We start from the raw sequence: 16,363 nt of genomic DNA, 5'->3' as shown, positions 1-16,363 counted from the left end.
AGAAATAAGCATGGGAATAAATGTCTTGGTACTAAGTAAACAGCTTCCCTGGCTGTTTGTTTATCTGTAGACTATCCGTTTCTCTATCAGGTCTGGAAATGATGTGTGAACCTCCACCCTCCAGATGAGCTACAATGTTTTACCTTGCCTCACTTTAAACATTTTCTGAGAAAAAGAAACATTCTGTGTTCGTGTGAGTGGGTGGATGTGTACAGTGTTAACAGTGTTTTAGATGTATCTTTGAACGCTCAATGAACTTTGGAGCAAAGCTTTGGGTGAACATGAACTGATACAAGGTTTAAATGGAAGAGATTACATCATCATATACATAATTTGGTAGTTGCACATCAATAAGCTATATGTTTAAACCCGTAGCAAAAACAGTGCAGATGAGTTGCGCACTGAAGTTTAAAACTCAATCTTATGGGTTTGTTCAGATCTTTAACCTTAAGTATGTGGAATAATAGGTGCACCTTAGAAAGCACCACTTATAATAATCATACAAACATTACAAATATTATAGAAGTTTGTTAGCAAAGACTTTAATCCTTAGCAAACAGACGGCAGCCAAGGACCCCGCTTGTTTACTTAATGAATAACTGGGGTAAAACATGCTTTTTGGGAAGAGTAAGACTCATGCATGAGTACTATTGATTTTGCACTCAGTGTAAACTGTAGTTATCTCAGATTACTGGAAGTCTTTCTAGAGCTAATAATTACATCACTTACACATGTTTGAGAGGAACACATTGTCATTTAAGCTTTATTCAACCTGACAGGGAAAAGATAATAAGTTTTTCAATTGCTAGCTGGGGGTGGGGGGTATGGGGGTACTCTTGGACTTACATTGCAGAAGGGAACTGAGAGTTACCCCCATTGATAATCACTGACCTGGGTCAAACCATATTTGACTTACTTTCAGGCAAATACATGTCAAGGACATGATCACTAAAGTCTTTCAGACTGAGAGAAGAAAAAAAAAAAAAAACTGTGGGCAATTCTCCTATTATGTACTATGTTAGGGAAGAATTATCAATAATGTTTGATTATGAATATACTTGATATGTCTATTCTGCATTAACAAAAACAGACTTAGAAAAATATTCACTTGAGTAAAAAGTGTGACTAGCCCGGTGTTTCTGACATCAAACTACCACAACACTAACTGTACTATGATACCACTAAAGTACATTTGAAATTGATTACTTTAATGCTTAAATAATGCTTTTGAAGTATTACATTCGCTGTTTTATGATTATATTTTACATAATTTTATCATTCGACGTCCTACCGAATACTCACAGCCCTCTACGCTTCCCACTGTATGCTTTTGGATACTACGCGTGACGCGGTTGGTTTAAAGGGCTTTGATTGACAGGCGTTTATCCAATCAGATGTCAGCATCAGGTCGCGGATAAGCTTCAGAAGCAGGCGCTGAGCCAACTCGCAAAAAGTGCCACGACTCCAAAAGTCAGCGGCGATTCTTTATCACTGTGAGTTTGAACGCAGGTAAGCGCACGCTTTTTATCACTCTGAAGTATTTTTTCCACCACCAATGCAGTTCCTCTATTATTTGGCTAAGGTTTGTCAGTCTGGCAAACTGTTTTGTTGAAATACTGCTTGTTTAGGTTGTATTTAAAAAAAGTTTTGTATTCTCAGATAGTTTGAACTTGTGTATTTGATCTCATTCAAAGCATTTTCCTCTGCTCGAGAGTACGTGTCCTTACTGATGCTTTTATTGACTTTGCCACTTTATAGTTTTAGTCTTTCTGTCTTGTGCTTACTGGCTTTTTACCGTTTTAAGTAGCGGTATTGTTTGTTTTGTGTCTTTTACATTTGATTTAATATGCTTTTGGAGTTTGGAGATGCTTCATCAACCATAAGAGCAAGAGCAAAATCATTTTGGGGTTTTTAATAATTTTAAAATTAGCCAAAAGTTAATTGTATCGTCCTAAAAAAGTAATAAATGAATCATGGTAATAATCATCCAAAATTTACTTTCACTTTTTACAAATTTTACATTTGCCTTTTTTGTAATCAGCATGAAAATGTGTTTAATATTCTCTGATTTAGTTAAAAGGAAAAAAAAAACCTAAACTTTCAGAGTATATCAAAGCAAAGAAATATAATTAAGGGGATACATGGAGGAGAAATAACCATATGGCAAAGTTCCCAGAAATACTTTTTAAAGACAAAATTCTTTCAGCCGTTATTATGTAACATTATGCGACGTTGCTGAAAGGGTTAATGTCCGACATAGGAAAGCAGCCCCCTTTCACTCAGATGTGGAGTGTGTCCTGCGTATAGGAGCTCTGCATTTCCTGTGTCTTCAGTTTGTCACATGGACCCATATTAGGATAGATAGCCACATCAATCATTTTAGGAAAATATTTGCAAGAAATTTGAAGTACCCCATAAATACCATGGTAATTGTTCAGTACAAGTACTGTGGAATTTCCATCTGATATCACTGTGCCATCACTACAGTCATATTGCTTTTTTGTAATGGGTTGCTTTAGGCTATTCACTAAAAAGCAAAGCAGTGCATATATTATAATGCATATGCTGTTAAGAGTATTTCATTCAAGCCCAGTCAGTACTCCCCCTTACCTGAGTGCCTCAGGCAGATATTTAGAGACCCCCTCTCTAGAAATTCCAGGCAAGAGTTTCACTGGCTAGTACAAACGTGAGGTTGGGGGAAGGTTATTGTGGTCTGCTGCACACAGACCTGTCCCCTGGAAACTGCATGTATGCCCCTCTCTGTTTGTGTGAGGGAATGCTGAAGAGTGTGGTCTCAGCGGGGTGTTGCATAACATGAACTCTAGTGGGCAAAGATATGGAGGTGCTGTTTTCAGTGAAAATAACTCTTCTTTTTTCAAAATTTGCAAGAGGGAGAGATTTTTCACACTGTCTCAAGGCATCATTTTTTCTGACATCCACTCAGTCAGCACTCTGCAACAAAGGGTCTTTTTTTATTATTTATTTATCTTTTTTTGCACCCTCGTGGAAGCCGAATACATGACCAGTCAAATGAATAATACACGACCAAGCAGAATAAATGATTTATAGGTGACAGAACTGATGACTGTCAGTAACTGAAAGCTTTTGTTTTCTCAATGCTGCATCTACGCATACAGGTGGCAGTATAAAGTCCTAGACCACAGTCGTATTAGCGAATGAAACATTAACAAAACTTTAGTGTATTTTTTTTTTTAATGTGAAAACACTCTAAAAAAGAACATCTTTCAAAACATTGTGCATTTATTAAAGACATCTATGATTGTACAGGAGTTATTAATTGGGGCATTTATCTGTGAAAAAAAAATGTTCAAAATAACACTTTAGCAGTGGTTCTATGGTATGTCAGACTACAACTTCTTGTGTGAAATGTTCAGAGAATGTTGTTGTCCATTAGCATTGAATAGTCCTTGTTGCACATCTGAGTATAGCCTTTTTCTTACAAGGTGCTGATGGCTTTTGTACTTTTGTAGGATCAGGATTAGGAGGGACAGGACTGAGCAAAGATGGACGTGTACGACCCTCAAACTCTGGGAATTGTGGTGTTTGGTGGCTTCATGGTGTTCTCCGCCATTGGCATTACGCTCGTTTCAACTTTTTCCATGAAGGAGACATCTTACGAAGAAGCCCTGGCCAAACAACGGCAAGACTCAGGCAAGACCCAACCACAGCGCTCTGACAAGAAGAAAAAGCCATCTGAAAAGAAAAACAAGGCCAAGAAGAAGGAGGACAAGCCAAATGGGAACCTTCCAGAATCTGAGCCCGAGTCCATCCCTGAACATCTGGTAGAGAACAGTGAGCCCAAAGCATTACCCCAAGTTGAACCAGAACCCCAACCTGAACCTGTTCCTGTTCCCAAGCCTGAACCTGAAGTTAAGCCCAAGCCAGTTGTACCTGAACCCACTCCTAAGATTGTTGAGTGTGCTGCCCCTCCCACTGTAAGTGCTGTGGTGGCTCCACTTGCTTCTTCCCCAAAAGAGAAGAAAAAGAAGAAGGTGGCCAAGGTGGAACCGGCTCCCATCAAGCCTGTGGAGGTCCCAGAAGTTGTAGTTAAGGTGGAACCAGTGGTTGCTGAGGTGGCGGTGAAAGCAGCAGTTGCTCCTGAGGCTGCTGCTCCCCCTAAAGCTGAAGAACCCAAAACTGAAGCTCCAACCAAGAAGAAGTCTAAGAAGAAGTCTGAGCCAGGTGAGTCTCCTTGGTCATATTAATCTAGGATGGTTGTAAAAGTAGTGGTTCAGACTTGCACTACTCACAATACCCTCATCAGTCCATCCTAATTTTGAGTTTCTTTGAAGTGGTTTCTGTGGAAACGGTCGATGTCCCCCAGCCGTCACCATATAAAACTCTGGTCTCCAGTCTGAATAGTGCTTCGCTCAGTGAATCTGAGACACAGAAACTCTTTGAGATCATCAGCAAGAAGGCAGGAAAAGACTCCTGGCAACTGGTACGAAGTCTACATCTAATGAACCCTTCAAACTGTTAGTACTTCTTCTATTAGCACTCACATCTCTTTCCTTCTCTCATTGGCAGGCATCTCAGAAGGGTGACCCCTTGGCGGCATTGAAGAAGCAGCTGGAAGAGAAGGAAAAGCAGTTGACCGCTGAGCAGGGCAACGTAGCTGCAGCCAAAAACCGTGTCCGAGAGCTTACCAAGGTAACGCATGGCAACACATACAAGTAAACCAAATGAACTAGTTTTTACTCATGATCAAGCTGTTTGAGAGCAAGGTTATGAGTGACTGTTGAAAAATCTTTTTGTTGGTCCTGGAGCAATGTTCAGTGATGGACTGGCCATCCATCCAGGGTGTTTCCCTGCCTATGCCTGAGATGCTGGGATATGCTCCATCATCCCTGCAAACCTACAAAGAACAAACTGTTTGGAGAATGGATGGAGCAATGTTAATCTCGAAAACTAGTCTTAACCCTGTTTCTACCTTTACTCCAACTATAACCATTAAAGGGTTAGTTCACCCAAAAATGAAAATTATCCCATGATTTACTCACCCTTAAGCCATCCTAAGTGTATATGTCTATCTCATTTCAGATGAACACAATTGGAGATATATTTAAAAATATCCTGGCTCTACCAAGCTTTATAATGGCAGTGAAGGGGGGGCATGTTTTGAAACAGGCCCCCTGTTCATTACCACTATAAAACTTGGTAGAGCTTAAGGGTGAGTAAATCATGGGATAATTTTCATTTTTGGGTGAACTATCCCTTTAACTACCGTAAAATCAGAGATATGATTGTTTGAGAACACCCCACCCTAAGCACCTAATTCTAACCCTGTCCTGATCTCAAAAATTTGATTGGTTGGTAGATACGTTGATCAGGAACATGTTCTATTTGTAAAAATGTCATTAACCTTGAGGGTCTAGGTCATGAACTATATCTCTGACTCTCACTGCTTTGGCCAATAGGAGCTGAGCTCTGCAAAGAGCAAGATGACATCCGTAGAGACCCGTATGAGCTCTGAGCTGAGTGCCCGTGGCCAGGAGATCTCAGCTCTACAGGCTCTTATGCAGACTTCCTACCAGGAGCACATCAACGAAAAACAACAGCTCAACAGCAAGGTCACAAATCACCAGCCTCTCACACTTTCCCTCTCACTATGCTGTGTTGTATGTTGTTAGGTTATTAAATGTGTTGTTTATGTGTGTTTCCACAGATCCAAAGCCTGCAAGAGCAGTTGGAGAATGGACCGAATGCTCAGCTGGCCCGTCTGCAGCAAGAGAACTCTATTCTCAGAGATGCCCTCAATCAAGCCACTAGCCAGGCTGAAAGCAGGTATTACGCACATCCCTCACAGTGTAACCGATGACGTATCAATATTTTGGGTTAACCCTTTCTGCCCCTCTAAGGACATGAATACCAACACCAATGGTGATAATGTTGTTTATTATAAGCGCACACTTATAACGCTTTAACTTAGAGAGAATTCTGATTGGCTGTCAATGTTATGTCATTCATCAGCTGGAAAAAGTCACTCTGAAAGCCATGCACATTAAACCTGCCTCCAGGTATAAAATGTCTTATCTAACCATTTCTTTTATGTGAATCTGTGGCTTTTTCACATGCACAGGCAGAATGCAGAGTTGGCAAAGCTGCGTCAGGATTGTGTGCGTCTAAACCGAGAGCTGAATGAGCGCACAGCTGCTCAGCATGCTGAGGAAGAGCGCAGGAAGGCTTTTGAAACCAAGATGGCCACTGCTGAAGAACAGCTAGCGCAAACCCAAGTATGCCCTGACTTTTTTCCTTTTATCTCATCTTTCTGAGGTGATTGTGGTCTTTGTACCATGACAATTCTGTTACCCTAGATGGGAATTTCACCATATACATATCCTTTAAAAGCAAAGCAATCTGTCTTTGTGATTCTCTCAGGACATTTTGTCTGTTTGTGTGTGGGTGGGTATTTTTTTTTTTTTTTTTTTTTCCCCCAGCTTAGCTATGCGAGAAATGTAAACCCCTGTGGTTAAAACTCCCATGTTGGATGCTTAGCAATAATACATTCTTTGATATTAAAGGGACCGTTCGCCAAAAATGAAAATTCTGTCATTTTACATTTGTTGTTCTAAACCTGCATGACTTGCATTATTGTATACAATGAAAGTAAATGGTGAACAGGGGCTATCAGGTTCCAAAAAGGACAAAAAAGCACTATATTCTAAGTGAATCTATACAATTGCTTTGAATTTTAGATCAATTTTGGTTTCTTGCACAAAGTATTATATGGCTGTATTGAACTACTTTTAGGGTGCTGTTTTAGAGTGAACCATTCCTTTGTCTGTGTTTAGGCGTCCCGTGTGGAGGCAGAGCAGGCTCTGCAGCAGAAGTTGGATCGAGTCTGTGAGGAACTCCGTGAGGCTCAGCACGGCAGCACCACCCTACAGGCTCAAGTAGATGCAGCAAAAGAGCAAACCAAGACCCTTACTGGTCAGTACACTCAAACAAACACATCTTATTTCACTTTATATGTATTTCCCTCAATTCCCAAATGGAAAAAGTGAGTTGTAAAGAAAACATTTAAATGGGCCATAGTCTATTTGTAGCATTTTATGTTTTTGTACCTTTATGACGGAAATTACATCTGTTTACAGAACTCCAAGAGCGTATGCGTGTTACAGAAAAAGAGCTGAAAGACAGATGTGAAGAGCTGGAGATATTGAGAGCACGGATGTCTCAGACACAACAGGTTACTGAGGAAAAGCCCTCTGTGGAAACAGAAGCAACAGTACAGGCTGAAATCCAGGTACAAATATTTGGCACTGTAATCTAGTTGTCAATGCAATGCACTGTACTACATGTAACTTTTGGAATGACAAATAATACTATTCCCATCATTTTTTTTTTTTTTTTTGATGTGTAGAAGATCAACTGCGAGGAGGTTGAACAGTTGAGGAGCAGGTATTGTGAACTGTTTGGATTCATAAAATTGAGTTACTATGTTTAGTTTAATTTTTGTATTTAAAGTTTAATGGTAATGTGAGTGTCCATGTTCTTGGAACAACATTCCTTCCTGAAAATTTAGTCCTAAACCTAACCCTATCCATAACTTTTCCCTAAAATCAGAGGGAAATGTGTGAATAACACTGATGTAGAAGCACCTAACCCTGGTTCTAAGTCTAAACTTGACATAAACTGTAAACTTGTCCCTCAATTCTTATTGGTTGATTGGAATGTTATTTCAGGATCAACAAAGATGTTGATCCAGGAACATGTTGTACTTGGTGAAATCACATTCACAGTGTTTTGATATACTGTGTGCAGTCTGAAAGAGAGGGAGGACCAGCTGACATCACTGGAGGTGGAGCTTAATCAGCTAAAGGAGAAGCTTGACACAGTAAAGAGAGCTCAGGCTGAGGAAACTCAGAATAGGTACTGCCTTTGTTATTTAAAACTGATGAATATATCTTTAAACTAAGATGGATTCTATCACACCCGTTGCTACTAGGACTTCAGTTGTCTGAATGTGCTACTCTGGTGTCTCATCTAAACATGGACTCGTTTTTCAGGGTAAATGAGGCGGACACAGAACGGAGGGAATACATAGCTGAGATCGACCAACTTAAAACTAGGTATACAATATAGCTGATGCTTTCTTTTAAGTGTATTTTGTAGACATTTTGGATTAAATAAATGTATTTCTCACTATCCATTAGTCTGAAAGAAAAGGAAGATTTGGTGGCATCTCTACAGGCTCAGCTGGAGAAGAATGAAAGCGTGAGTGGGGCATATTATGACTTATTAATATTTGCATGTGTGTAATACAATGTGAATTGGTTTATAATTTTATATATAATCCACAGGCTGATACTGTTGAAGCTGAGCCGCCATTTGAGAAGTAAGAGAAATTTCTTTTGTCAATTCCTTCAGATATTTATTGTCTTTTTTCCCCCCATGGATGATTCTGATAATGACTGACTTTTGTTTTTGTGTCTGTCAGTCTGGAGAAGGACGCACGCATGATCTCGCTGGAGGAGGAACTTCAACAGCTTAAAGAAGAGATGGAGCGAGTGAAGGCCAAGAGCAATGTGAGTTCATCTCTACCTTACACGTCCATCCATATGTATTCAACCTGTCCATACTGTATCTACATCTAACTACCTTACTGTTCTACCTATGTATGTGTCCATTTATATCTACCCAGCCCATCCATCCATATCTAACCAATTTGTCCATATCTACTTACTCGTCTGTCTACATCTACCTGTCCATATATCTAACTTCCTCAAATCTATCCAACCTGTCTGTCCATAACTACCTACATATCTGCCTATATCTACCAAGCCTGTCTGACCATATCTACCCAACCCATTCAAATATATCTACTCATCCATCCATATCCACACACTGTCTGACCATATCTAGCCTACCTTTACATCCATCTACCCCCCATGTCCATATCTACCTACTGTTATATCTGAACTTATTTGTCCATCTATATCTAACTACCATCTACTTAACTTGTCTGTCCATATATATACCCACTCATTCATCCATACCTACTTGCCCATCCATGCATATCTGCCCAACCCATTTGCCCATATCTAACCTGCTCGTCCATCCATGTCGATTACCTGAGTTCCTATTTAAAGGGTTAGTTCACCAAAAATGAAAATTCTCCCATAATTTACTCACCCTCAAGCCATCCTAGGTGTATATGTCTTTATTCTTTCAGTCAAACACAATTGGAGTTATGTTAAAAAATATCCTGGCTCTTCCAAGCTTTATAATGAAAGTGAATGGTACCATTTTTCTTTTTTTGAAGCCCAAACAAGTGCATCCATCCATATGGCTCCAGGGGGTTAATAAAGGCCTTGTGAAGCAAAGCTATGCATTTTTGTAAGAAAAATATCCATATTTATAACTTTATAAACTATAATAACTGGCTTCCGGTAATGGCTGTATGCGAGTCTAGTTCCGGTTGAAGAGTGAAATCTGACCCGACGCAGGACATATTGACGGACACGGAAGCGCAGAGGATAGAGCAAAACAAAACACCGGTCATGAATTAGAAGTCTAAAATGAGAATTTTAAAGAGAAATGTCAGAGGAGCTTGAGTTTGTTGTCCAGCCCTATTTGTTTGAACCGTGAGAGGCATCTACTCTCACTAAAGCTTATTCTACTCCTGCATCCTACGTCACACGCCAGAACTTGACTCTCACGTGAACGCGATTGCAGTTTATAAAGTTATAATTATGGTTATTTTTTCTTACAAAACCCATCGCTTCGCTTCAGAAGGCCTTTATTAACACCCTGGAGCCGGATTACTTTGTGGATTACTTTTATGATGGATGGATGTGCTTTTTTTGGGCTTAAAAAAAATGGCACCATTCACTCCAATTATAAAGCTGATTGTGTTTGGCTGAAATAAGTCATATACACTACAGTAGGATGCTTGATGGTGAATAAATTATAGGATAATCTTAATTTTTGGGTGAAACTATGCCTTTAACTACTTGTCTATCTATCCCTCAATCCATTCATCTCTTAACTACCCATCCATCCACATCTTATTGTGATGTGTTCAGGAACTGCGAGATAAAAACTATGCTGCAGTGGAGGCCCTAGCTGCTGCTGAGAGGCTGAGTGAAGAAAGACTGAGCCAAGCCAAAGCCGCACAGGTAACCCTGTTAAAAACACGCACTGTATAAACATGCACTTACTTGTATATCTACACAATACACACAAACCATGATAAATGATGTTCATTATCATCAAAATGCTGTAGTTGGCTAAGACTATTAAACATTTTGTGTGGTATTTAATTTAGTGATCAAAGGCTTATATGTGTGTAGAGTGAAGTTGAGCAGCAGCTGAGCTCTTTCCAGACAGACACCAGAAATGCTTTCCAGACGCTCTTCCCTCACATCAGCATAGAAATGCATCAGGTTAGAATTCCCGTTTCTTTTTTCTTTCTTTTTTTTTTTTTTTTTTTGTGCAAAGTAAACCTGTGAAATAAATTTAATGTGAATAACTTTAGAGCACAGGTAATTTAATATAAAATTAAATTAAATAGCATTGTGTATATATTTTTTTATTATTATTTGCAATGAACACATATGTATGTTGTAGACAAACTGGCTGGAAAAATTCACACATGAAGCACAGATGACACTGACACAAAATCAACAGAGTCCAGCAGAACAGCAGCACATAACATCAAGCTCAGATGTGACGGTGAGAGATCATCTCTTTGGACACAAACCTGCAATGCACGGTTATTCTCTTCTCATGTCTCATGTTCATCTGAATATGTTACAGGATCTGCAGCAGAAACTTGCCCAATCAGAGGAGAGACAGAGGACACTTCAGGCTGAGTGTGAGCAGTACAGGTCAACTCTCAGTGAAACGGTACGGTGGCATGCAAACAAAAACCACACTTTATTCTTTACAGCAGGTTTTTTTTTTTTTTTTCTGAGAAACTGACAGATGTTTAAACTGATTTACTCTTGCATGAGATTTAGAAGTAGCCCCCTTCCTGATGGCTGCCATGTTGAAATTAAAACCAAAAACAAAATCTTGATACATCCAAGCCAAAAAATGTCAGTATATATCTGAAGAGAAAAAGTATTGTTCTAGAGCACTTTGCAAAAATTAACTTTAAACTTGTAAAAACTTCTTTTTTTATATAATGCCGTATGCCCTTCTTTCTTTTATGGACCACAAAATTTGTAAAAATGCCCCGCTTGCACTCATCCATATAATGGCAATGAGTGAATAGTGACACACACGTCATGCAGCCATGCACAGAAGACCAATGGCCAATGACAAGAATTTTGTTAAATACATTAAATTTTGGTGTGTTTTCCACCAAACCCTATCACACACCCCCAGAACACTTGGAATATACGGCATGGGATCATTCTGTGAGACTTTTGCGTCTTTTTTAAAAAAGGCTGATGCTGGTCGCTATTCACTGCGATTATATGGACGAGCTCGAGTGGGACTTTTTTTTTTTTTTTTTTTTTTTTTTTTTAAATTCTCCTTTTGTGACCCATAAAAGAAAGAAGGACATACAGTGTTAGAACAACACCAGGGTGAGTAAATAATGACTTAAAGGGGTAGTTCACCCAAAAATGAAAATGATCTCACCCTTATTATATTTACTCACCCTTAAGGCATTCTAGGTGTACATGACTTTCAGATTAACACAATCGGAGTCAATATTCTGACTCTTCCAAGCTTTGTAATTGTAGTAAATGGGACTCAATATTTTGAAGCCCAAAAATATGCTTGCATTCATCATAAAAGTAATCCACACAGCTCCGGGGGCGAATAAAGGCCTTCTGAAGTGAAACTATGGGTTTTTGTAAGAAAAATATGCATATTTAGAACTTTATGAACTATAATAACTGATTTCTGGTAATAGCCGTAGCTTAAGCTCCGGTAAGAATAGGCAAATCTCATGAGAATAGGCGAATCTACGCGTTGTTTACAGCTATGGAAAACCATGAAAAGAAGTGAGTTGTTTTAGCTATACTGTAGATTTGTAATTGTCTTAAAATGGTGCATTTATGCGTCTATCCAGGATGCTTCAACTTACATAAAATCATAAGATTATGTTCACTGTCATAAACAGTAGATGCAGATTTATCAGATAAATGGGGCTGGGCAAAATTCGCGACAGGTGTTTTGTTTTGCTGTCTCCTCTGCGCTTCCGCGTTCGTCACTTCTCACTGAAGCTTACACTATGCCAACATCCTATGTTACATGCTGGAACGCCACTCTCTCGAGAACATGTGACAACTGTTGCCGGAAGTCAGTTATTATATAAAGTTCTAAATATGTAAATTTTTCTTACAAAAACCCATCGCTTCACTTCAGAAGGCCTTTATTCACCCCCTGGAGCCATGTGGATATCTTTTATAATGGATGCATTCACTTTTTTTGGGCTTCAAAATATTGGGTCCCATTCACTACCATTACAGAGCATCGAAGAGAGATTATTTTTTTTTTTATTATTATTATTTTTTTTATAAATATATCTCCGACTGTGTTCGTCTGAAAGAAGATAGTCATATACACCTAGGATGGCTTGAGGGTGAGTAAATCATGGGATAATTTTCATTCTTTGGTGAACTATCCATTTAATTTTCATTTTAAGTTCAACTATCCCTTCAATGTTCTGATGTTTGTTTTTGGGAAGCAGAATGAAACTGTAATGATATCAATGTCTGTAAATGTTGTTATTATTGCTAAACCCCCCATTATTGCCACCTCAGGGTCTGTGGATTCCAGTCTGAAAATCCTTGACCTAAAAAGGTTTTTGGCTGAACGTTGTGTGTTTTTGTACAGGAGAGCATGCTGCAAGTTCTGCAGAAGAGTGTGGAGGACGGCGAGCTCATGTGGAAGTCAAAGATTTCAGATGCTGAGCAGCAAAAACAGACGGTAAGAACATCCTTCACTGACGCTGGATTTGCGTGATTGTTTACTACATTTCATTTGTGCTGAATTGTGGATCTCCCACAGGCTCTGGATCAGGTGAAGGTGCTGGAAGAGACGATAAATGCGGAAAGACAGGACACGGATCAGGTTCATGCTTTCATTTGCCATTGTTCTTTGGTTTTGGGGACTTGTTATCAGGTTTCTGACTCATGTTGCTCCTAACCTGTCTAAGTTTCTTTCTTTCTGTGAAATGCAAAAGGAGAAGCTTTGACGGATGTTCACGCTGCTCTTGTAGAAACTTACTGTTCCTCTGTTCTCTCTAGCTGAAGGGGCAGATGATGCTTTTAGAAGCCCAGCTGGAGAAACAACTGGAGTCCATAACCATCAGTCAGACGTACGCAGAAGAAATGTCTCAGGTAAACGACTCACTGACTTGCTTGTTTTTCCATTTTGAACAGAAATGTAAATTCATGTATATTATATTAATGTTTATTTAAATGAGTTTTATTAAAAAGATGTGTCTAAACGTCTCACTGGTGTTTACATTAACATTTGAATATGTTGTCATATTCTTCTCAGCTGAAGGCATTGTTATCAGAATCTCAGGTCCAGCTGGTATCTGCCAAAGCAGAGGCTCAGGAACAGAGAGCAGAACTTTCACTGGTAAGTTTAACATCGCTTTGTCTTATGTTGCACATGAAGCTTTCTACTTTGAGTGACATTTGTGCATTACAGGTCAAGCAGGAACTACAGGAAGTGACTCGGCGAATAGAGAGCGAGAAGAGCACAGAGTCCACTCAGGTCAATACTGGTTGTGCTTGTATTCATGTGTATTAATTGTATCTGCTGCAGTGGCTTTCAGTCTTTTTCATCTCCCATTGTGCGTTTCGTGCATCCTGTGTCTTTGTCATTGATAAAAGGCTCTTGGTGAAGGAGGGTGTAGCATGTCTGTTATGTATTATGTTCTGCCTGGCATGCATTTTTGTCTTCAGCAGCTCAAGTACATGTGTGCATATGCTGTGTGTGGGTATTGTAACTGTGGCAAAACTTGAATCTCTACTCCTTAATGTCTAACTTTACAGGTGAAAACGCAGCTGGAGGAGGCAACAAATAAACCGCTGACAGAAGAGGACACTCGACAGCAGGTTGCAAACAACTATGAACAGGTGACTATTTAGAGGGCTGTTTGGATGATTTAATGCTGGATGACAAGACAGAAGCAAGTCCATTTAGTATTATGGACTCTGATTTAGGCTTTTTTTTTTTTCTTTCTTAAATTTAATTTAAATGTATTGTTGTTATAGATGTAGAGATAAATTTATTTTAATAAAATGTTTTAATGTTTTAATAGGTTTTTTGTTTTTTTGGTTCATTTCATTTTTTTAATTTTATTTTAAAATACAGTTATTATAGTATTTTAAGATTTCTTTTAAATTTAATTTCCATTTTTGTTTACCTTGATTTATTATGAAGTATAAAAATATTTGTATTTTGTTTTATAGTTGAACTGAATTTATTTTTTTATATATTTATTTTTTATATTAATAATTTTTTATGTGATTAAGTTTGAATTGATTTTGTTTTAAATAAAATTTGTTTTAAAATTTAATTTGATTTTCATTTGGGTTGATTTTTTTTTTTTTTTTTTTTTTTTTTGGGTTTGTTTCATTTTGATTTTATTTTGAATTAATGTAATTTTATTTTAATATTTAATATTTCATTTTCATTTCAGTTGATCTCAATCTATTTTGGATTAATTTTATTTTAAAGTTGAATTTTAGTTTTTGTTTTCTTCTTTTTTTTTTAATTAGTTTATTATTTTTTATATTAATTTTTAATTAAATTTCTTTTAAATACATTTCAATTAGAATATTATTCAAACTCTTTGAGAATTTGAGATTCTTGGGGTGTTCACACATGTGTTTTTCCACTCAGGCTCAGAAGTACGTCAGGGATCTCGAGGCTCAGTTAGAAGAGTTGAAAGCTGCTGGAGAAGGACCAACTGAAGAGCTGAAGGTTCCTACAACACCTCTTCACAATTTCAGGTGTAAACCAGCATATACATGAACTGCGCTTTCTGACGGTGTGTGTTTTGTGTGCGTCTATGTCAGGAGAGACTGGAGAAAGAGAAGAAGCTGACGCGAGACCTCGGCCAGGCCGCCTCTGAACTGCAGCAGCTCCTGAAGAGCTCTCAGGAAGAGCTGGACAAAGAGAAAGAGGGTGTGAAGAACCTGCAGGAACAGTTACAGGACAAGGTAAACACTCCATACAATCACAAGAGTAAAACACCAAAAATGTAAGGCCTTCTATGCTAAACGTGTATGTATATATATTATATGTAATATATCAGTAACATTTAAAGTTGACATAAATGTGATAGTCTTTTCTTTCCTATTGTGATGAATATCTGAGTGAAACGCCTTCTTGAACAAGAACAAATGTAGGGTAGAACTTGATTTTGTTCATGGGGAAATGATTGGATTCTTGTGGTTTGATCTCATGGTGACTTTAAATGGAGGTTGATTTGTGTAATGTCTAATCCGTTTTATTTTCTCTACAGGATACTGAAGAGTCAAAAGAAGGAACGTCTGTTTGACAGAATAAATCCAACAACCTTGTGCCTTAATTATTCTTATGCATTATTTGCTTTTGTATTCTCTGCTACTGTATTAAATGTGCCGACTGTTTTTAGGATTTTTAAGGGAGGAAGCATAATATATTTTATACATTTTGTTGGAGCCGTTATTAGGTGACTGAACACCTCCTAAAGTTATCGCAGAACCAATCAGTGTTGAAAGGGAGAAATGGTTGAGTGAAAAAGCACATGATGATTTGTGCGATCGGTCTTTTTATCTTTTGTTTGCATGTTCTCATAAGAGTCAAAGGAAGGAACATTTCATGTTGCAGCAATGCAGTACAAGCTACAAGCTAAGTTAACAAAGGTGATGATATAATAATAATAAAATGTGTATAAAAAATTGTGGGTTGGTCTTCTTTACTTAAAAATAAGAGTAATTTATACTTGGACTACTGTTCAAAAGTTTTGGGTCAGTAAGATTGATTTATTCAGCAAGAATGGTCAAAAGTGACAGTTACAAATAATTTCTATTTCAAATAAATGCTGTTCTTTTGAAATTTTTATTCATCTCAGAATCCTGAAAAAAAAAAAAAAAAAAATCATGTGGTTACCAAACATATTAAGCAACCTGTTTGGTTGTTGGTGTGGTTCATTACATTACATTAGGCCAATTTAAAAACATTGCTTTGGAGCTTTACAAATCGAATCAGTGACTCGGAGCGCCAAAGTCACGTGATTTCAGCAGTTTAGCCGTTTGATAGGAGATCCGAGTCACTGATTCGATTCGTAAAGCTCCTAAGCAGTGTTTTAAAATCGGCCCATCACTATATTGTTGAAAAGTCGTTATTTTGTTTTTTTGGCGCACAAAAAGTATTCTCG

General features: G+C 38.1%; 1 protein-coding gene across 2 annotated transcripts; it reads left to right on the top strand.

Moving 5' to 3' along the window:
* The first annotated feature begins 1,356 nt into the window (after positions 1-1,356).
* On the top strand, positions 1,357-15,903 carry rrbp1b (ribosome binding protein 1b). Of its 2 annotated transcripts, XM_051909323.1 has the most exons (28): positions 1,358-1,509; positions 3,492-4,203; positions 4,314-4,462; positions 4,549-4,671; positions 5,439-5,591; positions 5,687-5,805; positions 6,101-6,254; positions 6,813-6,951; positions 7,116-7,267; positions 7,385-7,422; positions 7,786-7,893; positions 8,031-8,093; positions 8,178-8,238; positions 8,325-8,359; positions 8,462-8,549; positions 10,050-10,142; positions 10,317-10,409; positions 10,594-10,698; positions 10,783-10,872; positions 12,817-12,909; positions 12,991-13,053; positions 13,230-13,322; positions 13,486-13,569; positions 13,642-13,707; positions 13,989-14,072; positions 14,842-14,922; positions 15,018-15,161; positions 15,467-15,903. In XM_051909323.1, exons 2-28 carry the CDS (start codon positions 3,525-3,527, stop codon positions 15,500-15,502), a joined length of 3,186 nt encoding a protein of 1,061 aa, XP_051765283.1. In that variant the 5' UTR covers positions 1,358-1,509; positions 3,492-3,524; the 3' UTR covers positions 15,503-15,903. The 2 variants fall into 2 exon arrangements, with proteins under 2 accessions (XP_051765284.1, XP_051765283.1); XM_051909324.1 differs by lacking the exon at positions 13,642-13,707 and having other exon boundaries at positions 1,357-1,509.
* The last annotated feature ends 460 nt before the right edge of the window (positions 15,904-16,363 follow it).

This window comes from Ctenopharyngodon idella, chromosome 10, assembly GCF_019924925.1.
Source record: "Ctenopharyngodon idella isolate HZGC_01 chromosome 10, HZGC01, whole genome shotgun sequence".
In the NCBI taxonomy this organism is placed as follows: Eukaryota; Metazoa; Chordata; class Actinopteri; order Cypriniformes; family Xenocyprididae; genus Ctenopharyngodon; species Ctenopharyngodon idella.
This window is presented reverse-complemented; position numbering and strand designations above follow the sequence as displayed.

Bases quoted from the DNA above. Each gene is read 5' to 3' on its own strand.
- rrbp1b (XM_051909323.1), top strand. From the start codon at position 3,525: ATGGACGTGTACGACCCTCAAACTCTGGGAATTGTGGTGTTTGGTGGC. The intron at 7,423-7,785 runs GTATTGTGAACT...TACTGTGTGCAG, and splicing joins GTTGAACAGTTGAGGAGCAG to TCTGAAAGAGAGGGAGGACC. The intron at 14,073-14,841 runs GTGACTATTTAG...TTTTCCACTCAG, and splicing joins TTGCAAACAACTATGAACAG to GCTCAGAAGTACGTCAGGGA.